General features: G+C 41.6%; 1 protein-coding gene across 7 annotated transcripts in view; it reads right to left on the bottom strand.

Annotated features, from left to right (window-relative positions):
- BCAS3 (BCAS3 microtubule associated cell migration factor) overlaps positions 1–25118 on the bottom strand; it is a 300156-nt gene that overhangs the window by 219306 nt on the left and 55732 nt on the right. For all 7 annotated transcript variants that reach the window (XM_082294442.1, XM_082294446.1, XM_082294444.1 and 4 more), the window contains exons 13-14: positions 17898–17991; positions 6884–7017 (exon numbers count right to left, since the gene is read on the bottom strand). In XM_082294442.1, the coding sequence (XP_082150568.1) occupies positions 6884–7017; positions 17898–17991 (228 nt within the window). The remainder of the gene's footprint in view (positions 1–6883; positions 7018–17897; positions 17992–25118) is intronic.

A 25118-nucleotide genomic window follows, 5' to 3' on the forward strand; every position in this document is an offset into this window, starting at 1 on the left:
ATGCTTTGATGGAAAGCAAATTCTTGTTCCTGAAGGAATGCTTTAAAAGAGAGATTAAAGTTTGTTTCCAAGCCCATCCTGGCAGGCAACTCAAGAAAACAAGTAGTCGAAGTTAAAATGATTTATCATAGAGAAAAAAAGTCCTAAAACAATTCTTCCAAAAATGTTTTTAAAGGTAAAAGCTGACTAAAAGGAACCATGGACACAAGTGGGATTTACCACAGCAAACAAACATACAGATGAAGGATTAGTTTTCATTATATTATTAAACAGCATAAACCAAAAAAAAAATTCTTTAAGATCTCACTGAAGCCAGTTTTACAATACACTAGGTACTTAAATTGGAGTAAACACTGATAAAATCTTGACAAATATTCCAGAAATGCACTCCAGCTATTCCAGACAAAAGCAGCAAAGTATTCATCAAAGTGCAAGTTTCCAACGGAGCCCTGAAGCCTCGGAGATAAAAAAAGGATTTAAGTCTTGTGACTTGTGACAAGATATTTGGTTGACGGACTGTCACGACACAAAATGCTTCACCAACGTTACAGAGATAAACTAAAGCCCAGCACTACACACCTGCTCCTTTCAATCCTGGTGACATCCCTAAACGAGCCGCCAACGATGCAGGTCAGAGAGCCCCCCAAAACCTGACAGCTTTTGCACTTCCAGTATTCAGCCCTTACTGACCTACAGTCGCAGCACTCAGAGCTCCGAGTTTGCTTACAAAGTGTTTCACCTTAATAGATTGCTCAGAAAGGATTAGAGACCCCACAGGGATTAGTAAGGGCTCAAAAAACCCCTAAAGCCGTGGAATCAGAGAAAAATGATGGCATCAAGAGTATTTCAGTACTTGGTGTTAAAGTGGCAAATTCTCCTGGTGAAAATCAAACACATGAACTGTGTACAGAACTGCCATTCTCAGTTACAACAGAACTGTGAGATGACAGAGAAAAAAACTCCATCTCACTGTACTGTGTAACAGAACTGTGTGTTTCTACTTTAATATTCAGCTTCCAGTTGGCACCCTGAGGGTCACGTTGTTTCAAAAACTACATACAACAGCCCTGGCAAATGATAATCCCAGCCAAGAAACGGGGAAACAATCACTACAGAATGTTTTTTTCCTCAGTGTAAACATTACACAGAAAAAAAGTATTCCTGATCCACAGGAAGAAAGTGTGGAACTCCATAATCCCAAATGCTCTCTTTAAAACAGCGCTCACAAACACTCGCTGCAGTCAGAGCGGGCATCGTGGCCATGATTGCCTAAAACATGGCTGAAACCACACAGGCAGAAGGGTTTTAATGCTCAGTAATAACAAGGAAAAAAGTTTTGACAGAGGAGTGTGCAATGAATTAAGATTTATAGGAACAGAGCTATGAAACCCTACTCAGCAGTGACAAAGAGTATTTTGGAAGCTGCTGTTACCCGTGATTCACCTATTGCTCACTGGTCTCAAACACGGCCTCGTTTGTCTTTCAGATACATGAGGAGCAGCAGAACCACAGAAAGTTCAAGGAGGTGATTCAGAGAATATTTCCAATTCCAAGGGCATGAATTAAACACACTCACATCGAACCAGCACAAATCCATCTGTGCAACACGAAGGAGCCCAGAACTCTCCGGGAGAACTGGAAGAAGGCATGGACCAGGCTGAAAGGACAATGCTAATCATAGCAGTCTCAGAAACTACTTCAAAAAATCAGCTGTGTCCATGAATAAACCCCTATAAATTATGCCCTGGGCCGTGCTGTTCCCCACCACGTTCCTGTACATTACGCCGAGTTCTTGACTGCTCAGAGTATAAACAAACTGCACAGTGGCCCATTAGTGGTTTTCAAGTTTATGCTAAGCGTTGCAATTTATTGCTGTTCTTTAGGTTAATGTACTAATATTTCATGTATTTATAATAGATTTCTGGATTTGTTGTTAATTGTGATGTAATGTTTAGATACCAAAGATCAATCAAGACCCCATAGTGTTTACAGATATATGTTAATAAAGGACAAAGTACGCCAGATCTCTCACGATGCAAAGTTTATTCTATAGCTCAAGGTCAATGTCACATTTAATATTCACGTCTGTATTTTAAAATTTTATCTATCCTCTTCTGTCTGGACCAGTACAGGGAATTACAGACCTGATTTTGTTTAATTTGGGAACCCTTAAGATATTTTCAAATTCTTTTCAGTCCTAGACTCTCTCCATCTTTCTTGCAGGCTCCCTTCAGGTACTGGAAGGCCACAAGTACACTGTTTCAAAGCCTCCTCTTTTCCAGGCTGAACAATCCCAATTCTCTCAGCCTTTCCTCATATGAGAGGGGCTCCAGCCCTCTAAACATTGTGGCCTCCTCTGGACTTGCTCCAAAAGGTCAACATGTTTCCTGTCCTCTCCTGTCTTCCTCCAATTACTCTTCTAGGCTTCTCTCTAACTTCCACTTTTCTATTTCCCTGTGTTTCTAACACTATGATGTAAAATCCTCCAGCAATGTAGCTACTGCTCAGAGCCTGCCCCGAGTGACACAGTCGGGTAATTTAACACACAAAGTCCTCCAAGGACACGTCACATGTCAACAGCTCTACTGAGGATCAGCTTTCAAGACTGTACAGATCAAAAAAATCATTTCTCATACTACAGAATCACAGAATGGGTTGGGTTGGAAGGGGCCACAGAGGCTCATCTGGTCCAACCTCCCTGCTCAAACAGGGTCAGTACAGAGCACATGGCACAGGACTGTGTCCAGGTAAATCAGGTAGCAGCTAGAAAACCAACCTCGCAATGCTGAACGTTGTACTTTAATAATAACATCAAGAAATAAACCACATTTTGATCTTCCTGGCACTCTTTTTTTCTTCTTACCACCCCTCTGTCAGTTGTGTGGAGTTACACCAGGTGCAATCTGTATATTCTTGTGCATTTCACTGCATTTAATTAAACATTGAGAGTAGGACCAGCACTGCTGCAACAGGAACATGACCTGTTCATGATCACTGTGCAGTGTCACAGAGAAAAAACACCCTGACTTGAAGCACAGGACTCAACTATTTAATTATGCTGTGCAGGGAGATGGCAGAAAGAAAAAACCAGTATCATTAAACAATGAAAAAGAGCAGCAGTCCTGAGGAGGTAAGGGTCAAAATAAATTAGAAAACCAGTCTGTATGTGAATTTTTTTGGTTGAGAAAATTAAGGAAATGATGTAGCAACAAACATAAATGAAAAAATAATAAAATCATGGTCTACATGATATGATTTATCAGATACACACAGACCCAACTCTGTCTCCGCAAGTCCTCAACACTGGTCTCAGTTTTGTGTAAAAGCAAGAGCAGAATGTGGGCACAGTGAGAAATTCACGTGGGGCCTTTAACCAGAGCTGAGCTCTCTACTAATAACTGAGCCTGCAAACACCGCTGCTCAGGGCTCTGTCTCCTCAAGGCAGCCAAACTACTTCTAATTGCAGCAGCTTCTTCTTGTCAGCTCTCATCCGAGACTGATCAACTTCCCCAAATCAATCTTTATTATTCCAAGCCCATCCCCAGCTTCTTCCCTAGAAATAGCAAAGTTTCTCTTCCAGAAACTGTTTCAATAATTGCAACTATGAGCATGTCAAAAGACAGGAAGGAGGAATTCCTCGTGGCCATGGAGGTTCACATCCAACGTTTGGAAGTTGTTCCAACACTTTGCTACCTGAGCACGGGACGTGACACAACCTGGAACAGCCTCTGTGGTCACGTCACCGAAACACTCGCGTGTTCCCTGGAAAAGCGGCAAATTGTGCGTGTTCCGCAGGCTGGAATGTTTTTATCATTCCCTCTGTTTACCCTCTCCGACTGAAGTCAGTTCTAGCTGCAGTTTGGGAGTGGGAATAACAAAAGTCTGACAGAGTAAAGGATTACAGAGGAGCTGGCCAGCAGCCCGCTGATGCTATCGTTACGTTTATTTGTCCTAGGCTGAGATAATGCTGTTTTCAGGGATTTTGTTTTTGCTGTTTACAATTTCAGATCAAAGAGAAAGGATCATCAGGTGACAGGCTAACTTTCATCTGCAAGTAAATGGGCTTTCTCAGTTCAGAACATGCTATGCCTTCATTAAAAACCTTCCAGAATGCTCTTGGGTAAAAATATGAATGCATTAAATGTCACCTCACAATGCAAGAGCTGGAGGACAAGAAAATGTATCCTTAACCAAAATGTGCAGCACATACATGTGCACATTTCTCCTCTTCAGAGCTGAACTGTGCAAGCACAGATTCTCTGAGAGGTTCAGTTCTCTCTCTGGCTCAGTTAAACACAACCAGTGCTTGCAATGGACCTTCCTGGTGTTACTCAGTGCTGCTCTTTGTCCTCTCAAGGCAAAAAAATATAAAATCTAAAGTACCAGTGGCACTTAAAAGCTCAAAGATCTTAATCTGATATAACCGAAGCAGGGACTTCAGTCTGTGTTTGCGGGAAAGCGACTTTGAACGTTGTGACCTTGGGACTCAGTGAATTATCTGAGCACTTCACATTCTTCCATGGTTGTTGTCTTCACAATTCCCTTCTGAGGCAGCAGTCCACCTTCCATTCCACCCCATCTTCGTCCGAATCACATAAAGGAGATTTTGGGAAATGTGGGGTGAAGCTCTGTCAGCTAAAATCTCACATACAAAAGCTGATTTCAGCATGGACATTAAAATCCCACATATAATGGGCCATAATGATGATGTTTAAACAATTTATAATGGGTACTAGCTAAACAAATTCTGACACTGATAATCACTCATGTCCATCAACACAAATTAGAACTTTTTATAGCTCCAGTACAGAAGGTGACCTTTAAGACCATTGGCCTTGATTCACAGTTAGTTTTAAACCAGGGGGAAAAAAAAGAAAAAAGGAAAAAGGGCTGGTAGCAAATGTATAAATACTGTTCTAACCAGAAAGGAGGTACAGAGGCTTCCAGTGTGGGCTGCACTGAGAGTTTTATATTGAACAGTCTCCAAAATTCTTGTCTAATGCTCCTCATACGTGAAATTCACACAACAAAAGAGCAGCACCAGCAAACTCTCCTCTCACTGAACAGCTACAAGTGCTGTTATTCCAAAAGAAAAAATTAAAACAATCCATCTTACTAAATAAAAATTTCAAATGATGTGTGTTGAGAATCACAGGTACCAAAGCAATATTGTTTAATTATCTAGGGAGTTGTGAAATCCACCAACACACCTCAGACTGGTTAGAATTTTCTCCATTTTATGCCATTCCAAAAGCTATACTGTTCACATCCAAAATGAAAACTGTGTGGCAAACTAGGAAAAAATTTTACTATGTTGATTCTGAGAATTTTAATGCAATGCTTTCACAGAGATGCTAATACTATATCCCAAAAAACCATGTATCAATAAGGGTTTCTTCTCTAAAACATGCTCTGTTTGGTTTCCAATGTGTGCCTTGAAAACAAATTTATCAGCTGTAAAAACCAGAAGAACATCTTTGTTCCTCATGACTGAAGTCCTGTGCTTTGGGCTTCAATATTGAGTCTTTGTATGAAGGGAGAACAAAAATAACTCTAAAACATTAAACACATTATAGAACATGCCCAAGTAGATGGCAGAGTATGTGTATACACACAGATCTCATTGCTCTTTGTAGTATTTATAAAAATTACTTGTTAGTACTATATATATTATCCCAAATGAACAGTTTTTTCTAATTTCCTCTCACTTTCCAGATTGGTTATTCCTTCTTACAGTAAACCATTGCCTGTAACGGCAATTACACTTCTCCAGAATGGTAGCAGGAAAGCTTTAGAGTATTTAAAATATCAGTAAAGCAAATTCACCCAGATCAAAACTTTATCAGCCACTGCTACGTTCAGTAAAGCTTTCACATTCTACTTGTTACAAAGGTATGGCAAGAAACTTAAAAGGAAACTGCTCAACTCATAGGGAAAAAAAAAAGGTTTGAAGGAACTGTAATCAGGGTACCAGAACCACCCGAGCTCCCAGTGTCAGGGTCATAATCACAGAGCCCCAGGCTCTCCCTGTCACAGTGCTTTACGTCTGCCAGGCTGTCACAAGTCTGTGCTTTCTGTGTGTAATTGCATCAGCAAGTGCAATACTCATTTCTTACCCTGTGGTGACATTTTTATTCCTGTATTTAAAGCAGGTTCCTCAGCAGTTACTCAGTGCTCCAAAGGTGAGGCTCTGCTGGTGCCCAAAAGCGTCGCCGCCAAGGACTCGAGCAGAACGTGCTGCTGCCACAGCCACAGCCACAGCCACAGCCACAGCCACAGCCACAGCCACAGCCACAGCCACAGCCATGGCAGTGAGAGCCAGCTCGCTCTTCCCCCTCCACCAGCAAATCACTTTACTGAGCATTGTTTAAAATACAATTGCAGACTTTTCCACCCTTGGATAATATCCTTAGTTTTCCATCTCTGAGAGGGGGATTTTTCAACTGGGAAGTTAAACTGGGAAGTCTCTGCAGGTTCCCCCACCTCGGTAAGAAAAGTTAATCACAGCCTTTTGATTAACTCTTCCTTTCAACTCTTTAATTGTCTGTCTGTGGCTTTTACCATCAGAGTCAAGCAAACGCTGACAGTTCCTTCACAGGCACGAGACAAATGCTGAACATGTTACATGAGAAAAGGTTAAGTGCAAACACAGCCAATAATCAGGGCTCTTTGGAGGCAGTGCCAGATCTGAATAAATCTGACAGCACCTCATTGCAAAGGGCAAGAATTTATTATTGTCCAGGTTAAACGCTCTGCTCTTATCCCTTCTGTGGCTGGAGCACAAGAAAGGCTCTTTGTGTGCTGAAACAAACATTAAAGTGCCAACATACACAGAATGTATAAGGTGTCTGGGGATTATTCTTCAGCAAAGAGTTTAACTTACTTTGGCTTCAGTCTCTCCCCTGTGAAGTGTGTACAAATGATGGACGGCACTTTGTGATGATGACCAAGGATGTGTCAGGATTTGAAAGACATGGAAATCATGGCCTAACGTGTCAGTGGTGACCAGCAACATCCCTGGGTAAAAAAAAAAAAGAGAAAAGAAACACAAAAGCACAAGAGATTAATCACTGCAAAAGAAGAGGCTTAAAATGTCTATTTAAAAAACACTGAATGTGGCTTACATTTGGGGTTTGGAAACAAGAAAACACAGATTAATTACTGAATTGAAAGGGATTCACCTCATAAAAATGAATCAGAACTTCAACTGAAATCATATTCACAGTACTTAAGTATCATATCACTACTACTTAAGTATTAATATATTATTAAGATAACTTTACAACACAAATCTATAAAAACATCTGAAAAATATCAATATTCCAACTAAATTTTAGAACTGTGTAACCAATATGAAGCACTGAAGTGATGAATGTTATAGTGAAACCCCAAAATGCTCTTCCCTGGGCAAGAGCCAGTCGAAAAAAAAGATTGATGTCTCCACAGTAACAATTTTTGGAAGAAGAGATTATCGAAATCCAGCCAAAAGAGCCCATAGCAAACCAATCCTGAAGAAACATCATGAAAGAAACTGTCTGATTTATTGGTGAAAGTCAGCAAATCAGAGTTGAGAGCTTTCAAATGAAACATTAAATGAGGTACCAACTTCATTGAAAACAGGTCACTGGTGGAGGTACTGAAATGATTCAATTAGAAGATCAGCAGAACCACAGTAACTTATATTTGCTATTTGCTTTTTTATCCCACAATGTGTCAGCCCATAACCCAGTTTTTAAACATTTACAAACGTATTTGAAGTCAATTTGCCATAAATTTATACCAATTTATACCAAAAATCAAGTATTTTTGTACATATGAGGAAAATACAGCATCATGGCAGAACTTAGGACTACAGTTACAAACTACAGATTTATTTTTCTGTTCTTAATGAAATTTAATAAGTTATCACCCAAACCTCTGACATTTAATTAACATCAGGTACAAAGCAACTTTAGCAGTTTAACAGTGACGTTCTGAATAATTTTCAAGGTACCCATGTATTAAAGAAAAACCAGGAGTTCCCACACAGGTCTGTTGCAACAATCCTCCACATAAAGCACAACTGAAATCTTTTATTCTGCAGGAAGAGAACTCAGTTCCCATGTTTTACAGGACACTTATTCACAGAATAAATGGTTATCTTATTTCTGCCATAAATGAGTGTTTGCTGTCTCAGTTAACTCACAGGTGGCACCAGGAATTGTCTTTCCCTCTGCTGCCCCAGATACCAACAGGACACGTTCAAAACCTCTCACAAGTTACCACTGAAGTCCTGCCTTATGACACTTGGAAAAATTTAGAATTAACCCGGAAAAAGTGTACCAAGCAGCAGAGTACAGATGAAGTGTAATTAGCTTTTCTACTGGACCACCACTACATCACTAGATCAGTATCCTGAGTATTTTCCCTCCTTGGCAATCCTGGAATCCAAGAGGTTGGGTCCTTTAGGCGCAGACAGAAAAATTTCAGTGGCCAGAGGCTTGACCTTGTGGGCCCAACATCCTGACTCCCCACCCAGGGCAACATGGCACCCTGTATGGCACCAACAGGGCACACCTCAGCTTCTCTTACATCTCCCGAAAGAGGGATCCTGTGAAGGCAAACAGCACTTCCAAGGCGATGAGGCCCACCAGCAGCAAGGTACAAAACCAGAGAAATCCAAATTGCACTTGGAGACAAGACTGCCTACAAGCTTCCCCTCAGCTTGACCACTGAGGCTGGCAGGGCCTGGGCCCGGCAAGGCCACCCACGCTGCACCCAGGCATTTCCTGCAGCTCACACAAACGCACCATCTCACATCTGAGCTCAGCAAGATTCCCTCCAGCAGACACACTTTTACTGTTCCTGGCTGTTCCTCTGGCCCCGAGTGTTAGAAATGAAAGGGAGTTTGTTATGGAGCTGAGAAACCCGGGAGAGCATTGGGGTATTATGTTTGGGCGGTAAGGCATGTGAGCTGAGGTTGGTCTGGATGTTAATGTTGGCTTAACTGGCAATTTCCTTGATTTGTAGTGACTGTGTTGATAGGAAATACAGCTCAAGTTGCTCTGGTGCAAGGCAGCCAAGCCTTTCGTGTGGGATTATGCACACAATTTGCATTAATTCTGTTCTGCAACATCACAAACTACACTTCCCTTCTAGTGAAGTGTGCGGTCCTCAATAATATATAGCATTTCCAGCAGAGAAAGCTGGAAGCAAAGAGGGGTTTGTGTGCTGGAATTAGGCTGCTGCTGTTACTGGAGCAAGGATATTCCAAAAGATCTAATTCAACCCAGTAAGAATTTATCTTCTCTGTTCCCACAGAGAAGATAAATTCTCTCTTCATGCATTTGACAATTTTTCTCTCCTCATGCATTTGACAGCTTTATATGGAAGTGATGGGTACTTTGGGTCCCTTTGTGCTCTTATACCCAATGGAAAGGACCTTTGGAAAAGGAGAAGCTGGAGGAGATGGATCCATAAGACTTCTCTCAAAACTGAGCAGACAGGCTCTGCAAGCAGATATTTTTTCTTCCCCCAAGGCTTGAGAAGTCTTTTATAAATACAGACCCGCGGCTGCATGCACCCAGAGATCCCAGCAGAGCGGTCTTTGTGTGGATCCCAGCACACGGAGCACGGAAGATCATAAAAAAACCTTGAAATGCGTCAAAAATCTGTCTGGAACTGGAGATAAAAAGCTGTGTGATAATCCCGAGCCAGTGAAAACACCGGGATCACCATCCTGCGTTGTCCATGCAATCCATGGTGTTCAGCTCAGCGGGATCTGGTTTCCAGCGCTGGCGAGAGCCGCAGGTGTCTGCGGGCAGCACAAGGAGGGTATCATCCCACCCTGCTCCTCACAGGCTTCTTCCCAACCCTACAGCCCTGTCTGTAGGCCGAGCAGGGCTCACCCTGGCCACAAACACCACAACCTGCAGCACACAAGCCCCCAGAGCCCACGGTGGTCCCCGTTTGTTCCCTCAGTGACACCTCAGATCCCAACGGCCGCAGCCGTGACATTCACTCGTCTACCTGCGGCTCTGAGCAGTTCCAGATGATGCTCCCAGCTCCTGGTTCCATGTGTGCTTTGCCTTTGGGTTTTCTGGTTTTGGTTTGGGGTTTCTTTTCTCTGTTTTTGCTAACTTGAAGGAGTACTGAGGTGAAAGATAATACATTTGTGGCTGGAAAGGAATTGGCTTAAAAATAGAAAGATGGGTGGTATCTGATTTGGCAGTTTGTGTCTAAGTTAAACTCCTGCTGGCTGTACTGTTTGGAATAAATGCATTTATTAGACGAAAGCCCAGGGAAAACAGGCCTTTGACTTGTATTAGAGACTCTTTTTCAGTAAGTTAAAGAAGGACCTTTCACACCCACATTTGCACTTGAAGTACAAATATATTCTGGCAGGACTTGTATCAACACAGAGGTCCCAAGCACAACACCACAGATGGGAAAGAACGTGTATTTATAAATCAGCATCTGAAATCTCTTCCTCACTCCTGTTATTCACACAATAAATCACCCGTGTTTCAGAACACTGGGCTGGGGTTTGTGGTGGGATTTTCCAGCTCTCATTACTTCACACTGAAGAATCCCAGTTTCCCATTATCACAGCTCAGCCATTTCATTTCTCTCTCCATCTCTCTGCAGCATCCCAGCAAGAACACCTAATCCCAGTGGAGGAGTACGAACTGGAATCCTGGTCCTACCTCATTTTCACTTTCACGCGCAGGAAACTTCAACTCAAGCTTCGTAAGCGGCCTTGTGACAGTTTTCCCAAAGAGTTGTTTAGACGGAAATACAGGTTAAAGCTGTGCTAAGTTCAGTCCAAATGTTTTCTCTTATGAGGAACTTTATGGATGAATAATCAGAGATGAAAAGTGAATAATTCTTGAGGATTTCCTGCTTATTTTTCAAACTGGCATTAATCCCTGTTTAACAGATAACAGCTGAAATCCATTGGAAGTCTTGCATACACAGGACCCAGTGGAAATTTACGTGTAAACCAGACTTTATTTAGTGTATATCTCACTGCAAAAATTCTGATTTTGCTTATCCACAGTGCGAGGGTGCAGCCAGATTAAATTAATGACTGTTTTACTGTGTGGTTGTTTTAAATCCACAGAGATTATTAAAATCCAGCTTAAAAGAAACAGATATCCTAGATGGGAAAAAAAAAAAATCAGCAAAGCTTTGTTTTACCTGCCCTAATTTACAGCTTCCTACTTTTCCTGCATTCTGTTTGGGAAACAATCAGCTTCTTTCAGGATAGAACTAAAAACAGGAGGAATATATGCATAAAAGGAAAAACCAGTACAGATGTAGACTGTGGGTTAAGAGCTATTTATGCAGTATCAGAAGACTAAACCAGACTCTGGCCTGGCCATAAACTAAGCCCACGCCCTAAATGAGGTGCCAAGCCACAAAAAGCATTTGCGTCAACTGGGAATACAAGGAAAAGAAGGACTTCTAATTATAGGGCCTGGAAGCGGAAGCCGGGAGCGATTAGGAGCTGAGGCTGCGCCGTGTTTATCTGGGAGCTTCCTCCCCTCGCTCCCGGCCGCCTCTGACAGATGAGGCTTGGCCTGCAGGGTGGGACTGGAGCTGCTGATGGGACACAGAGTTCTCCGGGCACCGAGCTCCTGGCAGCCCCGTGGGCAAATTAGAGAGTGCTGGGAAAGCTGAGCAGCCCCACCACATCCTATTTATAACACCTCCCTAATTGCAGAGCTGTTGATTGCGTGCATATAAATGAGGTCCGCACAGCTTTGGAGTTTCACCAGGAGCTTCCCTTCAATTTTCTGAGGGACAGAAGGGTTTCCATCTCCCCAAACTGTGTCACCCTGCCAGTACTCACTGAAGGACTCAACACCTTCCAGCTATGGTGGATTTATTTTCAAAACACCAAGGGCACGAGTGCTGGGAATCAGGCACCCATCTGCATGGAGGAAACGTGTAACCATGGATAGACTGAATTCAGGAATGCAACTCTTTCATTTCCATGCCTGGCCACAGACAGACCAGTCCAGCCACTGCACCAACTCACTGTCTGTCCAAAAAGTGATTCAAAATATGAACTTCTCACACTTCAGTTTTGAAATCTGAACTTGGATGCCACACAAGGCTGGTACTGAGCTTTGGAGGTTCCCAAATTAGAGGCTCAGAGCGCTCAGGGGAACCACAGCGACTTAGAGCCGCTCCTGGTTCACATACGGATTTTTCCTGGCATTCCCACCTTCCACAGGCTCACTGGGACAGGATTCCTGTCCCACTGCAGCTCCCTGGGCTGAGCAGTCGCATTCATATCTTGTGTGACAAAGTTTATAAGGCCCATGGTTTTCTGAAGCATCTGACCCGACCCAGAACAGCAGCTTTATTTATACTCACTTAACTCCTCTCCCAGGCAAGTGAAAATACAGCCAAACATCAGAGCTGCTCGGCCCCTGGATACTCCAAGCGGACCATGTGCTACAGTTACAAAACTGGGTCTCAGAAAACCTTAACTAACTAATGAAATTCTGATTTTAGCAAAATTCACCACAAAATAAACACAAGTACGTAAACATTTAATATAAATATTTTAAAAATCCCAAGAAGTCAAAAGAAAGTGAAGCAAAACAAAATATTATTTTATGAATAAATAACTCCCTATGACTCTTCTAACTCCTAAAATAATCCATGGCTACAGGTCTTCCTTCACAACCAACCCAAAATGCAACACTTGATCAAGCCATCAATCATCAAGGATTCTTCCCCTCCTGGTGACATGGGACACAGGGACACAACATTTATAACTGCAACTCATTAAACTGCCTTAATTTTAATGTATTTGTCTCCCAAGGCAATAATTCAAGTTGAAAACCAGAAGAAAATGAACAGAAAAACTAATTCTGTCATTAAATAATTACAGCTTGTTTTACTCTCTGTGAGTGTTTTCCTGCTCACTTTCTCTGATCAATGGGGAAAAAACTTGTGCAGAGATGTTCCAATTTCACCCTCTTTAACTATTAACTCAAGGCCACCATCACGTTTCAATATAGAACATTAAAATAATCAGAGCAATTTCAGGTCTGTTAAAGGTGCAGTCAGGCATCCCAAGGGGGACACAGTTTACTCTGTTTTACTGCTGGCCCAACATTAATTTTCTCATTATTAATGGGTGGAAAATCTCTTTTGTAGCCAAGGAAGCGTAATTATTTTAAATTTTCAATGTCTTGCACTTCACAGCTCTCAGCTGCCAAGCTGGAATGAGCAACACTTCTGGAAAGCAGATCATTTATTTACCACATTTAAAAGAAAAAAAAACCCCAGATATTTATAAACCAGCACCATTTCTTAGCTGTTTACTAATTGAGAATCTTATTTGAAAACTTTCCTCTTTGACACTACAATTGGAACGTACCTGCCCCATCCCATTGATTTAACAGCTGGTCCTACTCCCAAATTGAGTGTGGATGTAGCTACAGCTACAGAACTGTTTTAATTATTGCATTTTCAGTTTGTTTTAAGGGCTTGTATTGAAGAATAGGGTGTCCTTCACTCCCTCTAGATGGGTGAGAAGCCAGGATCGAGTCCTACAGCTGGAAAACTGCTCCATGCTGCATTTGAGCGTAGAGAAAAGCTTCTATTGGGAAAAGCTGACCCAGTAGGAGAAGACTACCAGGCAGCTTTTTTAACAAAATGTCCTTTTCAGAGGCTCTAAGGCTACTTACTTGCCTTAACAAATTGGCAATTGAAGCAGAAGCTCTAAAAAAATCAAATAGGGGATAATTCTCATCTTTCCTGGCTGCCCACAGGGTTTGTTGTACATATAGTTCTTGGCAGTGCAGCCTGCCAGGGAAACGAGGCACAAACCTTCCAAAACCAGGAAGGAATGATTTAAACAACCTCTGAATAGACATGAAAACTTCTACACTTAACTTGCCTCCCAAACCAGACACAAGGAATGGAGAGGTTTGTATGGATGCTCCTGGAAATCCTGTCTGGAGCCCAGGAGGCCACGTCGAGGTCAGGCTCTGCACTGACCACAGGACACCACAGGAATTGGGATCCCAGCACAATTCCCTGCTCTGGTGGCCTCAGAAGCTCAGCCCAGCTTCCAGAATTATTCACTGCATTGGTCTGCATAACTCAAGGCTCCCATGGAAAGTGGAACTCCAGACAATCATGAAGATGTCCTGGCGTCCTCCAACACCAAACTCAAAGCTCAAACACCAAGGCTCCACAACTATTGATCATATCTAAAACTTAGGGCTGATTTCTTCACACTTTATTTCATCTATAAATTGTGAAAATGACATTTCCACAGGTTTTTATGTTCCACTTGTTCCCACATTGCATCCTCAAGGCCTCGTGCCCAAACCACGCCCTTCTTGGGGAGCCCAGAGGATCTGGCCCTTCCTCCCCTCTGCAGGGGCAGCAGAAAGAAACTTCATGGGCTGAATGAACAGATTGTCCATTAGCTGGGGATAAAATGATGTTAGAGACAGCAAAATGAGTATGATTTTAAAGCCTTCACTAGAACTGTCCCCAACCATCTAAAATTTAAGTTATAAACCACAGCTGCTGTCCAGATCCTGTACAAAAAGCTTACCAAAAATCAAGATTAATGGGTGCAATGATCAATACTTTTGACATCCAGAAAGTTGCTTTGAATGGGAATAACTACAGGTGATTACGAAATGTTTCCCCAGGCATGAAAAGGGCCAAGCTGAATTGGGTCACACATTTGTTGGCTGAAAACTGCAGTGCTGGGGACATCTAAGACTTGGTGACAAAAATCTCATTAATGAAAAAGCACTTTCTTAGGCAATAACCACAAAATACATTATTTCCATCTAAAAATGTGATCATATCGCTATGCTCACTGTTTTTACTGGAAATAAATCATGGAAAGTAAAAACTGTGATTTAGTTCTGCCTTGATACACAATTCAACTTCCTTCTCTCCCTCGGTGTCTGAAGGAACTGGCAGCTTTTGGGTAAAACACTTTCATTTGTTGTGTCAAACCCAGTCCAATCAGTAACTCAAGTTAACCTAAAAAGAATATTCATCCTTGTGCTTCATACTTCTAGAAATCCTGAAAAATCCCAATTTTATGACCCTAAACCACTCCAAATAAACAGAATGCATGTGTCAGCTACAACGGTGACTCCGAGCACTCAGAAATAAGCTCCATTTTCCAGTATCAAAAATCCTGTCCAACACCAGCCACGTTTTGTAGACAAAAGATATTAATGTAGGCAACAGATTTGGGCCTTAATAAAATAATAAATGTAGAGAAAGAAATAAAAATGAGGAGGTTGGTTATTTTGGGGCCTGTTGATAACATTTCTGCAGAGATGAGCAGCTGGTCTAGGCTGAAACATCCATTTCCTGTCCCATTTACAACCCAGCATCGTTTATTTTATGAGGAGGGAGGTAAAAAGAAATTCCCTCAGTTCTACCCCTGTCATCTGTATTAAACCCTTGATCTCTGTAATGTTCAAATTACAAATAATTCACTTTGCTCCTTTACCAGCTTCTTCCAAATACTAGTAAGAAATACCTAGATATTACAAATATAAACATTCCACATTGAACCGAAGAATTAAAATAAAAATACCAGTATTTTCAGCAAAATATAATTAAGCTTGGCATGGCTGTTAACTTTTCTGTTTTCCTGGAGGATGGAGGCAAAACTTACAGGTTATCATGAAATTTGGGTAATAGAACTGATAAATAAGGTAGAAATCTCTCTGTCTGGAACTGATTTCTGAAGCACTGATCTGATTTCCTTCCTTACAGACTCTGTTTTTACTGTATTATCTATGGTTGTGCAGAACTTGCCCAAGTGTAGACAACAACATATTTAGCAAATCATATTCAGCTTCAGCACAAATAAAACATCTATAATTTGCTTTTAAATGTGGTGGAGTAAAGACAATTGCCTGAAATAAAGCTGCATTTATTCAAATTACTTTATTCAAATTACTCTCAAAAGCACATGTAACAATCTCTGTAGTATGGAGAGAAGGGGATCATTTATACACAAGTTGGTTTTAATTATCACAGTCCAAAAAGGCCTTTATACCTCTAATCTGCCCAAATGAAGGGAGGATTCTGCTTGTTTTTAACACGGTAAAAATCTATAAAGGGATCCTCCCAAAACTCAGACCTGAGCACCTGTGCAGCTCCTGGGCTGAGACACGATGGAATTAAGGGGTTTATCAGCCCCAGAAAGTAAAATTTTCAGTGAAACAGAGCAGTGCTCCCTGTTTGCCTCCCCAGCACAGCTTTGCAGTCGCTGTGATCTGGTGCAGACACACAGACACTGCCTGAAATTAGGAGTAAAAGTGGGGTTTCAGAGCAAGCAGCCAAGGACAGTATCAAAAGCCACCTCTTGTTTTGTTCCCTGTAATGAGCTCAGCCTGATTGTCAATAGACCACTAGAGAATGGGCTGGGATGATGTTACAGCCCTGGCTTCAAACAAAACCCTGCCTTGATGTTAAATAAAGAACACAGAACCCTGGGCTAAGTGCTGCTCTCACTGGAGGCAGCTGAGGGAAGAGTCCTCTGCTGGTTTGTCCCCATCCCTCCTGCAAATCTCCTGCAGCACACAGCATTTGCAAGCAGCCAAAAATAACACCACTTAAAGAAGTGTTTTGCCATTAAACACCATTAGATCTAAGTGTCACTCTCTAAATTATTGTCATTCCAGTACCTGAGCAAACCAAAGAACTTCATCATAATACAAGTACCCAGCAATTTGCAAAAATATCCTTCCTTTTGAAAAATAACAAGTTAATTTGGTTTTGCATAGACATTCTGCAGCCCTTTAAATATACACAATCCTAAAAACCCTCTTAAGGAGGCAATTAATTAATATCTATTTAGCATTCTAATTTAAGCAGCTGTATTTATTTCACTTATTTATTTCACTTAATTAGCATTGTTCCACTCTGGGTATCATCCTTCTTCCAGAGCACAAAGCAAAATAACTGTTCTGGAATAGAGGATTCTCAGTTCACTGCGCAGAGCTCCACAAAAAATTCCCTTCCAAGAAAATCCAGGCAGATGAGAATACAGCTTTTCTGTCACAAACTCCCAGTGAACTGCACTGCACTGTTAAAGAGTTCTGACACAACAGATGGGGTGTCAGAATGACACCAACTGGTCAGCAAAAGTGAAAAACATAAATGACAGACAGTTTCATTCTCTGAAATGTGACTTCACCCTCATGATCTTCATGGCATTTGCTGCATTTTAGAAATTGTTAATTTAGGCAATGGAAGCTGTTCAGTCTCTGACCATTTCCCTCAGTGTTGCTGCAATCAGCCAGAACATTATTTATCTACAGATAATGAAATGTTAATTGTCAGATTAATAAGATCTATTAATACACAAGGTTTGTAGTTGTCCCTGCTGCCCACAGTGACTGTTCACTGATAAAGAGGAAAGAAAGAAATAGGTACTTTTGAGGAGCTTCTTACAAGTATTTTCAGATTATAGCTGATTTCACTCAGGAGAGAGGGTAAGATCACAAACTCTTCAGCAGCAAACAAATAATAAATTACTTTAAAAACCAGTGAAACGATTTTATTTCCGTATTTATGGAGGACTGCAATTTAATCCATGTGCTGATCCTCTGGATACCTGAGTATCACAACATGTGTGCACCTGGCTGGCAGGATCCCAACACACAGAAATTCCTCAGCAGTGGAAGAGGGACTGAATCTCCTCCCTTCTACCACAGTGAAAGAGTTGCTGAAGTTTGAAATTTCCAAAGACAAACTGGACATCCAACCCTCCACAGAGCAGGACAGTCATGGGCACCTGCAGCGTCCCAGTGGCACCAGCAATCCCTCCAAAGCCAAGGGACACATTCCCATGGGATTTACTGCCCTGTTTATCTATCCCAATAACTGGAAAAATCTCTTACCACTGGGGTTAAAAGCCATGCAGCAAATGGGCTTCTCATGAGCAGGGAAATGGGCCACGATGCCATCGCTGTCCGAGTCCTCGCTCACCAGGACCTGGGGAACAGAACAGAGCCCAGGATTAGGAGGGAAAAACACTCCAGGGGGGAAATCCCAATTGACTGACACAGGGATTGGTTTGTAAGGTGTTCACATTCACAATGTAACTGCCTGTCAGCTGAACACCAGCAATCCTCAGGAATTCTTTCAGATACAGAGACATAAGACCTTCTCTAATAACCTGGGAGCAACCAGAAAGGATTATGCACTTTATGCCTGCATTTCCTATTTATTTACCTTACTCAAATTAGGGAAAATAGAAAACTATTCCTGTTTTGCTCCACAAATGATGGCTGACTGCACAGCAGCTCATTACACCATGCTGTGCAGGAAGTTCCAGTTGAAGTTTCCAATAACAAAATCACAAAATCACATCCTAGAAAGAAAAGGGAGTATTTAACCCTTACATAAATCAGCATTTTGATTCCAAGTGCACAAGGCAAATGGGTGGAAAACCAGATCAAACCCCAGAGAAAGTGCATTTGCTTTCCATGAGTCCTTCATTCAGGTGGGAATAGCACAGCTTCCATCCTGCTGTCAGTGGTGCTGGAATTGAGGGATCTGGATTTCCAAAGGATGCAAGGAATGCCAAGGGCTGGGAGTGTGTGTGGAAGCAGCTGCACTGTGGAATTCACAGTTAACATGGATTTTCTCCAACTTGAAACTGCCTCACTGAACATGAGGTAACAGTATTACAAAGTTTGTGACCAAAAAATCATGCCCTCGTAAAATACCTCCTTGTGAACAAAAAAGGAATTAAAATATATGAGAGAGTTTGCACAGCAGAGGGAAATTCAGTGGAAAAGGAAATACCTGGGCTGAGATCTGTGCTGTGCAACAGCTTCTGGGAAAAGGCACAAAGAATGAGCTTTTGGGGTCTTAAATAAAAGCCAGTTTGAAGCTGATAAAACTCCTGGGCCAGTCAAACTGAAGCTGAGTGTGAGGACATACAAAGAGACAAAATATCAATGTTTAATTGTATGAAAAGCAAAGATATTCCTAGATTTATAGAAAAGAACCAGAAGATGTGTGGACAAAACCGTGCAAGAGCTGTAGGAGTATTTTATTCCTTGATTACATCCTCTTAAAAGCTAAACTAAGTAAAACAAAAAGAAAGACCTATCAAAAAAGGACTTTAAAAAGGGGGTTTTGTGGTGAGCAAAAACCTCTTCTTACTAAGACAGTGCAAAACCACCCGTTTCAAGTTCTGAATAATTGGTCTGCCTCTTCCAAAATAATCTGCAAGGTTTTTAATACTTCCTATCCCAAACAGATATCAAAATAATTTCAAGATATTTTTCCACTTCAAAAAAACGAGGAATCATCTCCCAGAGCTTTGAGCAGTCACGGAATGGGGCTGGAGGGGCCTGAGCCTGCCTGGCTGTCAGAGCTCAGAGCTTTGGCACTGGCACACAGCACAATTATGGCTTTGCTCTCCCTCGTCAGCATTTCGTGCTCCTTCCAGAACCACGAAACCAAAGGGTCTGGAGATCTTCCGAAGGGCTTTTCAAAGGAGCACAGCTCTCCCTCAGCCCCGAGACACTGCACCCAGGCACTCCCATCCATCATTTATCACAGCTCCCACTCCCAGGGAGCATGGGCTCAGCCTCAGTGTTTTGCTCTAATTAAAGAGAAATGATAATCACAAAGTAACACCACAAACCAGCTTTAAGAAGAGTTTTTTTTGCGGGTCTAGCCTGCTACATAAAAATATTCAATCAGAAATGTGTAGGTATCACAGGATCTAAATCATTGCTAGGAACAGTTATATAGGATATTCCATATGCATCATCCTCAACAGGCTGTAAACTGGATTAATTCAACATGGCTTTGAGAAAAAATAAAAATTATAAATGCACTGCTGTTATCACCCCTGCAACTAAACCCCTGTCCAACAGGCAGGAACACGGGATGGCAACATGATCCTTAAATATTTTTCCTCTGGAAACATGATACAAAGCAAAAAGTCACAACATTAAAAACTGCAAAATACCTTAGACATACAAATCTGAGAACCCAAAAAGGCCAAATCTCTGTTTGTATGTGATGTTAACTGATTCCATGCTTTCATTTTTTTTTTTTGTCATTTACTGCTTAAAAAGATCTTCTTGAAAAAAAATCCCCAGTGCAAAAGGAGTTGTTAAAGATCTCCCCCTCTCACTGCAAACGCGGATTTTCAGGTACAGCAGGTCGGCCTTTGCAGATTCAAACTCAAGTATGTTCATCTCCTGCACTAATCAAGTAAAGCAAAAGAAAAGCCAAAAAAACCAACCACAGAAGAACCTTCATCACTCAAAAATTTGGAAATCTTGGACAGTGGGGAATGTGACATTCAGGGCTCCTTTCTCAGCACCTGATCTGTGTCACTCCCTGTGTCAGAATGGGCATTATCTGGCTTTGGGAACACACATGGAAACAACACTTGCTTGTGCATGGAAAGATGAGAAAATATTCTTCTTCTTTTTAAAATCAGCATGAAAAAATAAATCCGTTAGGAACAGAGAAAAATGCTTTTTTTAAATCCCCAATTTTTCCATTGAAATTTGTCCGGTCCTCCCCCTGCTCTTCTGCACTGCACAGCTGGGGATAACAAACATCACTTTTTACAATTCCAACACTACAATGGAAGGAGGGGAAAAAAAATCCAAGGAATTGGACTTAACTACATCATCAACCAAATGTCCCTCCCAGAGATGCCACCAAACCAAAGCCTGGTCCCCATCCCAGTTCAGAGCTTGCACAGCTTTAAATCCCAGCAGGAATTTCCCTTTTTTACAGAACTTAAGGAACTCAAAATGATGCTGATACAACAGCCGGTGCTTTAGGAATATCAAACCAAACCTTCCCAATGTACCACCAGCTCCTCCAGCCAGCTGAGGGTTTCATGCCCCTGAAAACAGCGGAGTTGGGAATTTTTCCTGAAAATCAAAACAGAGGGACAATTTCCCTAATAACCCATGCAAGTGCTGTCAGGGAGCTCGAGGGAAGCAGCTCATTCTCCTTCCCAGAGCATGCAGAGCCCACAGGAATCCTGAGGCTGCAATTTTCTTCCTCCCAAACAGGCTTCCTTCTCCAAGGTAGTGGCCTCTAACCACTCTGCTGTTCCGAGTAAAAAACATTTCCAAAGTCTCTCACTGAGAAAGGTTCATAAATCTCAGCCTTGCTCTGGTAATCATAGAGTCACTGAGCTTCAGCAGGATCCTCCCCGCAGAGCTCCCAACAAGAGACCAACACTGAGACTCTTCTACCAGGACTCTCCTGTGAACGAGCCCTCAGCTGCTCCTGATGCCCAAAATTATTTTATCAAGAGCTGCAACAGGATTTTCCCAAAAGCTGCCCAGCCAAAGAGCCTGGGGCTGGATGTGCCAAGCCAAACCAGCTCCCAAAGCAGCTCTGTTACTACAAAACTCTGAAGTTTATCAAAGATTAATCAAATCCTCTTTATCTCACTCTAAAAGAAGAGACGAAACACCGAGGGCATCGTTACATTTACTACCAGCCAGTGGTGTTTGCTTGGAGGGCAGGAGGTAACAGCTGCCAGAGCTTTTTTCTTCTGTGCCATATTTTCCTTCCTCCGTGGTACTTTCCGTACTGCTGAACAGAAGCCACTCGTAATTATGACTTTAATTATTTTAATCTTTAAAGGCAAATTACACCACTTATCCCAGTGGAGACATGTTTTTAAATAAAACATGAAAGTAACACAAATAAAAATGGACCCAAATCTAATCAGGCAGGTCCTACTCTTAATACAATTAAGAAAAGAGTAACCCCATCATCATAAAAACAAATAGGTTTGGCAATAATTATAAATATGAATATGATATCACAAATATTTGCTGTACACTTGAGATCCCCAATGCTTTAAAGAGCTGGAGTTTGATTCAGTTCCTCCACACAAAGAGCCTCCCCCAAGTTACAGCCAAGGTCAAACTTCAGTGGAAAGGGGCTAAAAGTGATAGATCTGTGGCATTAACTACTGCACTCCTTTTAATAGAATCCAGCATAAACTCAAACCAGCCTCGCGCTCAGCCTGAACCATTTATCTGAGACAAAAATGTCTTCTTGACAAAAACCAGATCTCCTTTAATAAAAGTGAGGCAGACAGTATTATGCTCTGAGGGAATCCTGTAGCTCTTTTTATATTTCTATATAAAAAGAATTCTTCTGTAATACACGTAGATATAAAAAGTGAAGAAAATTGAGGCCAAATATCTGAGCACTGGGACATCAGATCAACCTCTGCCAAAGCTGGTCCTAAAATAAAAGCCCTGGTGTTAATGACCAGTGGAATTATGTCTGTAGTTAAAGTTTTATTATTGAATATGCTTTACTCTTTGAGCTTCTTTTTGCTTCAGACCAAAGTTTCACAACAATTCCTGCTCCTGATAAGCATCTTGATGTGGTTCAATTGCTATCAACTCCTCACCAAATGAAAATGAACTTTGGAAACTGCGGCAGTCGGCTGCTTTTTTTCTGAAAATTCCTCTTTAATGCAATAAAAAGTTAACAGGGAACAGGAAAAAAAAAACCCCACCCTGATCACATTTTAAAACATAAATAGATCAACATGTTATCTTGTTTTGCTGAGCTGTTTTGAAAATATTCCCTCCAATATTTGCCTGAGCTGTGGATGAGCTGCGAGCGCGCGGCGAGATCTCATCAATCACAGCCCCGGCGAACGCAGCACCCAGAATCGAGTTCTGTATTTTTAAATGGCCACATCTTTCTCTGTCAACCAACTGTTAGATGTTGAACAGATTTACATTCAGCCCCAAAACTGGTGACTTTTGAGCAAGGTCATTATTGCAGCCTGCACGTGGGTGGCCCAGTGGATGAATTAATTAAGAATACAGAAACAAAGGTCGAAAGAAAATAATTTTTCTTTCAAACCCAAGCCAATAAAGTCTTACACATTTAATTCCAATTACTGAAAAAGAGGACATCTGTACAGCTTTAGGTTTATCCATTTCAACTAATTAAGGGATTCAAATAAATAGTCCTTCCATCTAACTGAAAAGTTTGCTAACACTTCATTAGAAGGAAGTTTAAACAAGCACACAACCTTGTTAACATATTTTGGTTTACCACAAAGTTACTTGGGCACCTCGATAATTATTTTTATTCCTTTTACAAATATCTCCTGACAGCCAACGTCAATAATTCTGCATTCCTCTGCATTTATTTAATTACCTCATAATTCAAATTTTCTTAAAGTATCACCAATTCTGAAAGTAGGAGCTATCACATAAACAACTGCTGGGGATGAGAGTTTCCTACAGTATCTACATTCATAAGGTTTATTAAAAATACTTTCCCTGCATATTTAATCCTGCAAGATTACATTAGGAGAGTTCTTTGGTCTTTAATTGTGTATTTTTCAGTGGTGAGTTTGCATTTCAGCCTCTGCCATGGCAGCACAGAGCAGGGCAGTGAATGAGATACATCGAGCTCCCCCTCACATTCCTTGTATTTGATGCCTTGGAACTGGGAGAAATGATAAAAAATTACTGAAAACTCAAAGCTGTAGTTAGCTCTCCTGGCTTGGGTCCCAAACATGTCCCTTCATCACCCTACTGGCACAGAAATTGTTATATTTGTACACAGGCACAGAGCAGCTCAGTCCATCTTTGAAACCTGTGTGCTGTGCTTGAAATAACTGAGGAAGTACTTGGATTTGCTAGACTTTAGATACATTTATTTTAAAAGAAAAAAAAAGCTTCTCCACTCAAACAAAATGCTTATTTCTCCTCCAAAATGATGTGTTTGCCTGCCTTAGATTTATTTCGTTGTCTTCCATTTTCTCTTTTTAAAACATATTTATTCCTTTCTCTTTCTTTACTATATCTTACTTTACAGATATATTTAACTACTTGGAAAATGTATTCTTTCACTGCAACACCCAAATTCTTAGTCAGGCTGTGCAAGTGATAGAAATCTTTATTGACCTGAAGGAGGTGAGGTATTTATTTTGTATTAGGAGGGTACTGATGATAAGAAAATAACTCCTTCCTGCTTCTGCAATTCCCCTCAGTTGTGACAAGGCTGAAACCCATGTGAGCACACACCAATCCCCAGAGCTGCTACCAAAACCCTGTTGAATGGGATTCAAGGTTTTCCAAATGTTAATTTAGCCCAGAGAATATTTGACTGGAATTTTTAATTCAGCGTTTCCCAGTGAGTGTAGGAAGAGCCTGACAGGCACAGCCGTGGAACATCCCAAACCAGGCATCTCTTCCCAGCTGGAAGTGTCTGTTGATTCCACCCAGAACTCTTTATTTTCAGGAATCTGAAAACTGGGGTAACTAAGACGAGGAAAAATCCCTTTGCTGAGAGTGGCTCAGCACTGGAAGAGGAGTTCCCCCACAGAGAAGTGGAGTCACCATCCCCAGGAGGGTTCAAAAAATGAGCAGATGTGGCCATTTGGTTTCATGGGAATGGCAGGATTCAGTCAAAGGTTGGACTTGATGATCTTGCAGGTCTTTTCCAAACTTAGTGATTCTGTTAATCTGTGATTCTATAAACCAATAACTTTCAAAAAACCAGAGATGCTTTTTTTTTTAAATGGAAATCAGAGAATGACCCTAAAACACCAGAGAGGCTGGACTTGGCATCCCCAACCTGCTCCATCACCCCTCCCTCTCAGCCACAGTGATGATGGAGCTCAGGTGACCACTCCCAGCAAACTGATTTCCCACAGGAGAGTAAAACAATCTCAGAAATTCCCGGAATGAGGAGCTCACACTTTTGGGATCAGCTCCATGCTCCAGTGTCTGCTGGAGTCCAGGGCAGCCACGATGAGCTCAGTGAGATTCTCGCCTCATTTAAAGGTCAGATGTGCTAAAACACTTCCATGAATTCTGCCTTAAACCCAGCCAGGATTACCCAGCCAGTACAAACAAGTGCCATCCACGCTGGCATTCCTTGCAGGAATTCTCCTGCCAGCACACAGCATCACATCCCTGCCAGGCTCCTCAGGACATGCCAAGATCCCTGCCAAAATCAGGATCTACCAGTTCTCATCTGCACAAAAACTCACATTTCCACTGGAAATAGAGCTGGAGGGACAGGAAAAGACTCAGAGGGACTGGGAGCACCCAGGACACTCCTCACATGAGAAGGTT

This window comes from Coloeus monedula, assembly GCF_965178545.1.
Source record: "Coloeus monedula genome assembly, chromosome: 20".
NCBI classification, from domain to species: Eukaryota; Metazoa; Chordata; class Aves; order Passeriformes; family Corvidae; genus Coloeus; species Coloeus monedula.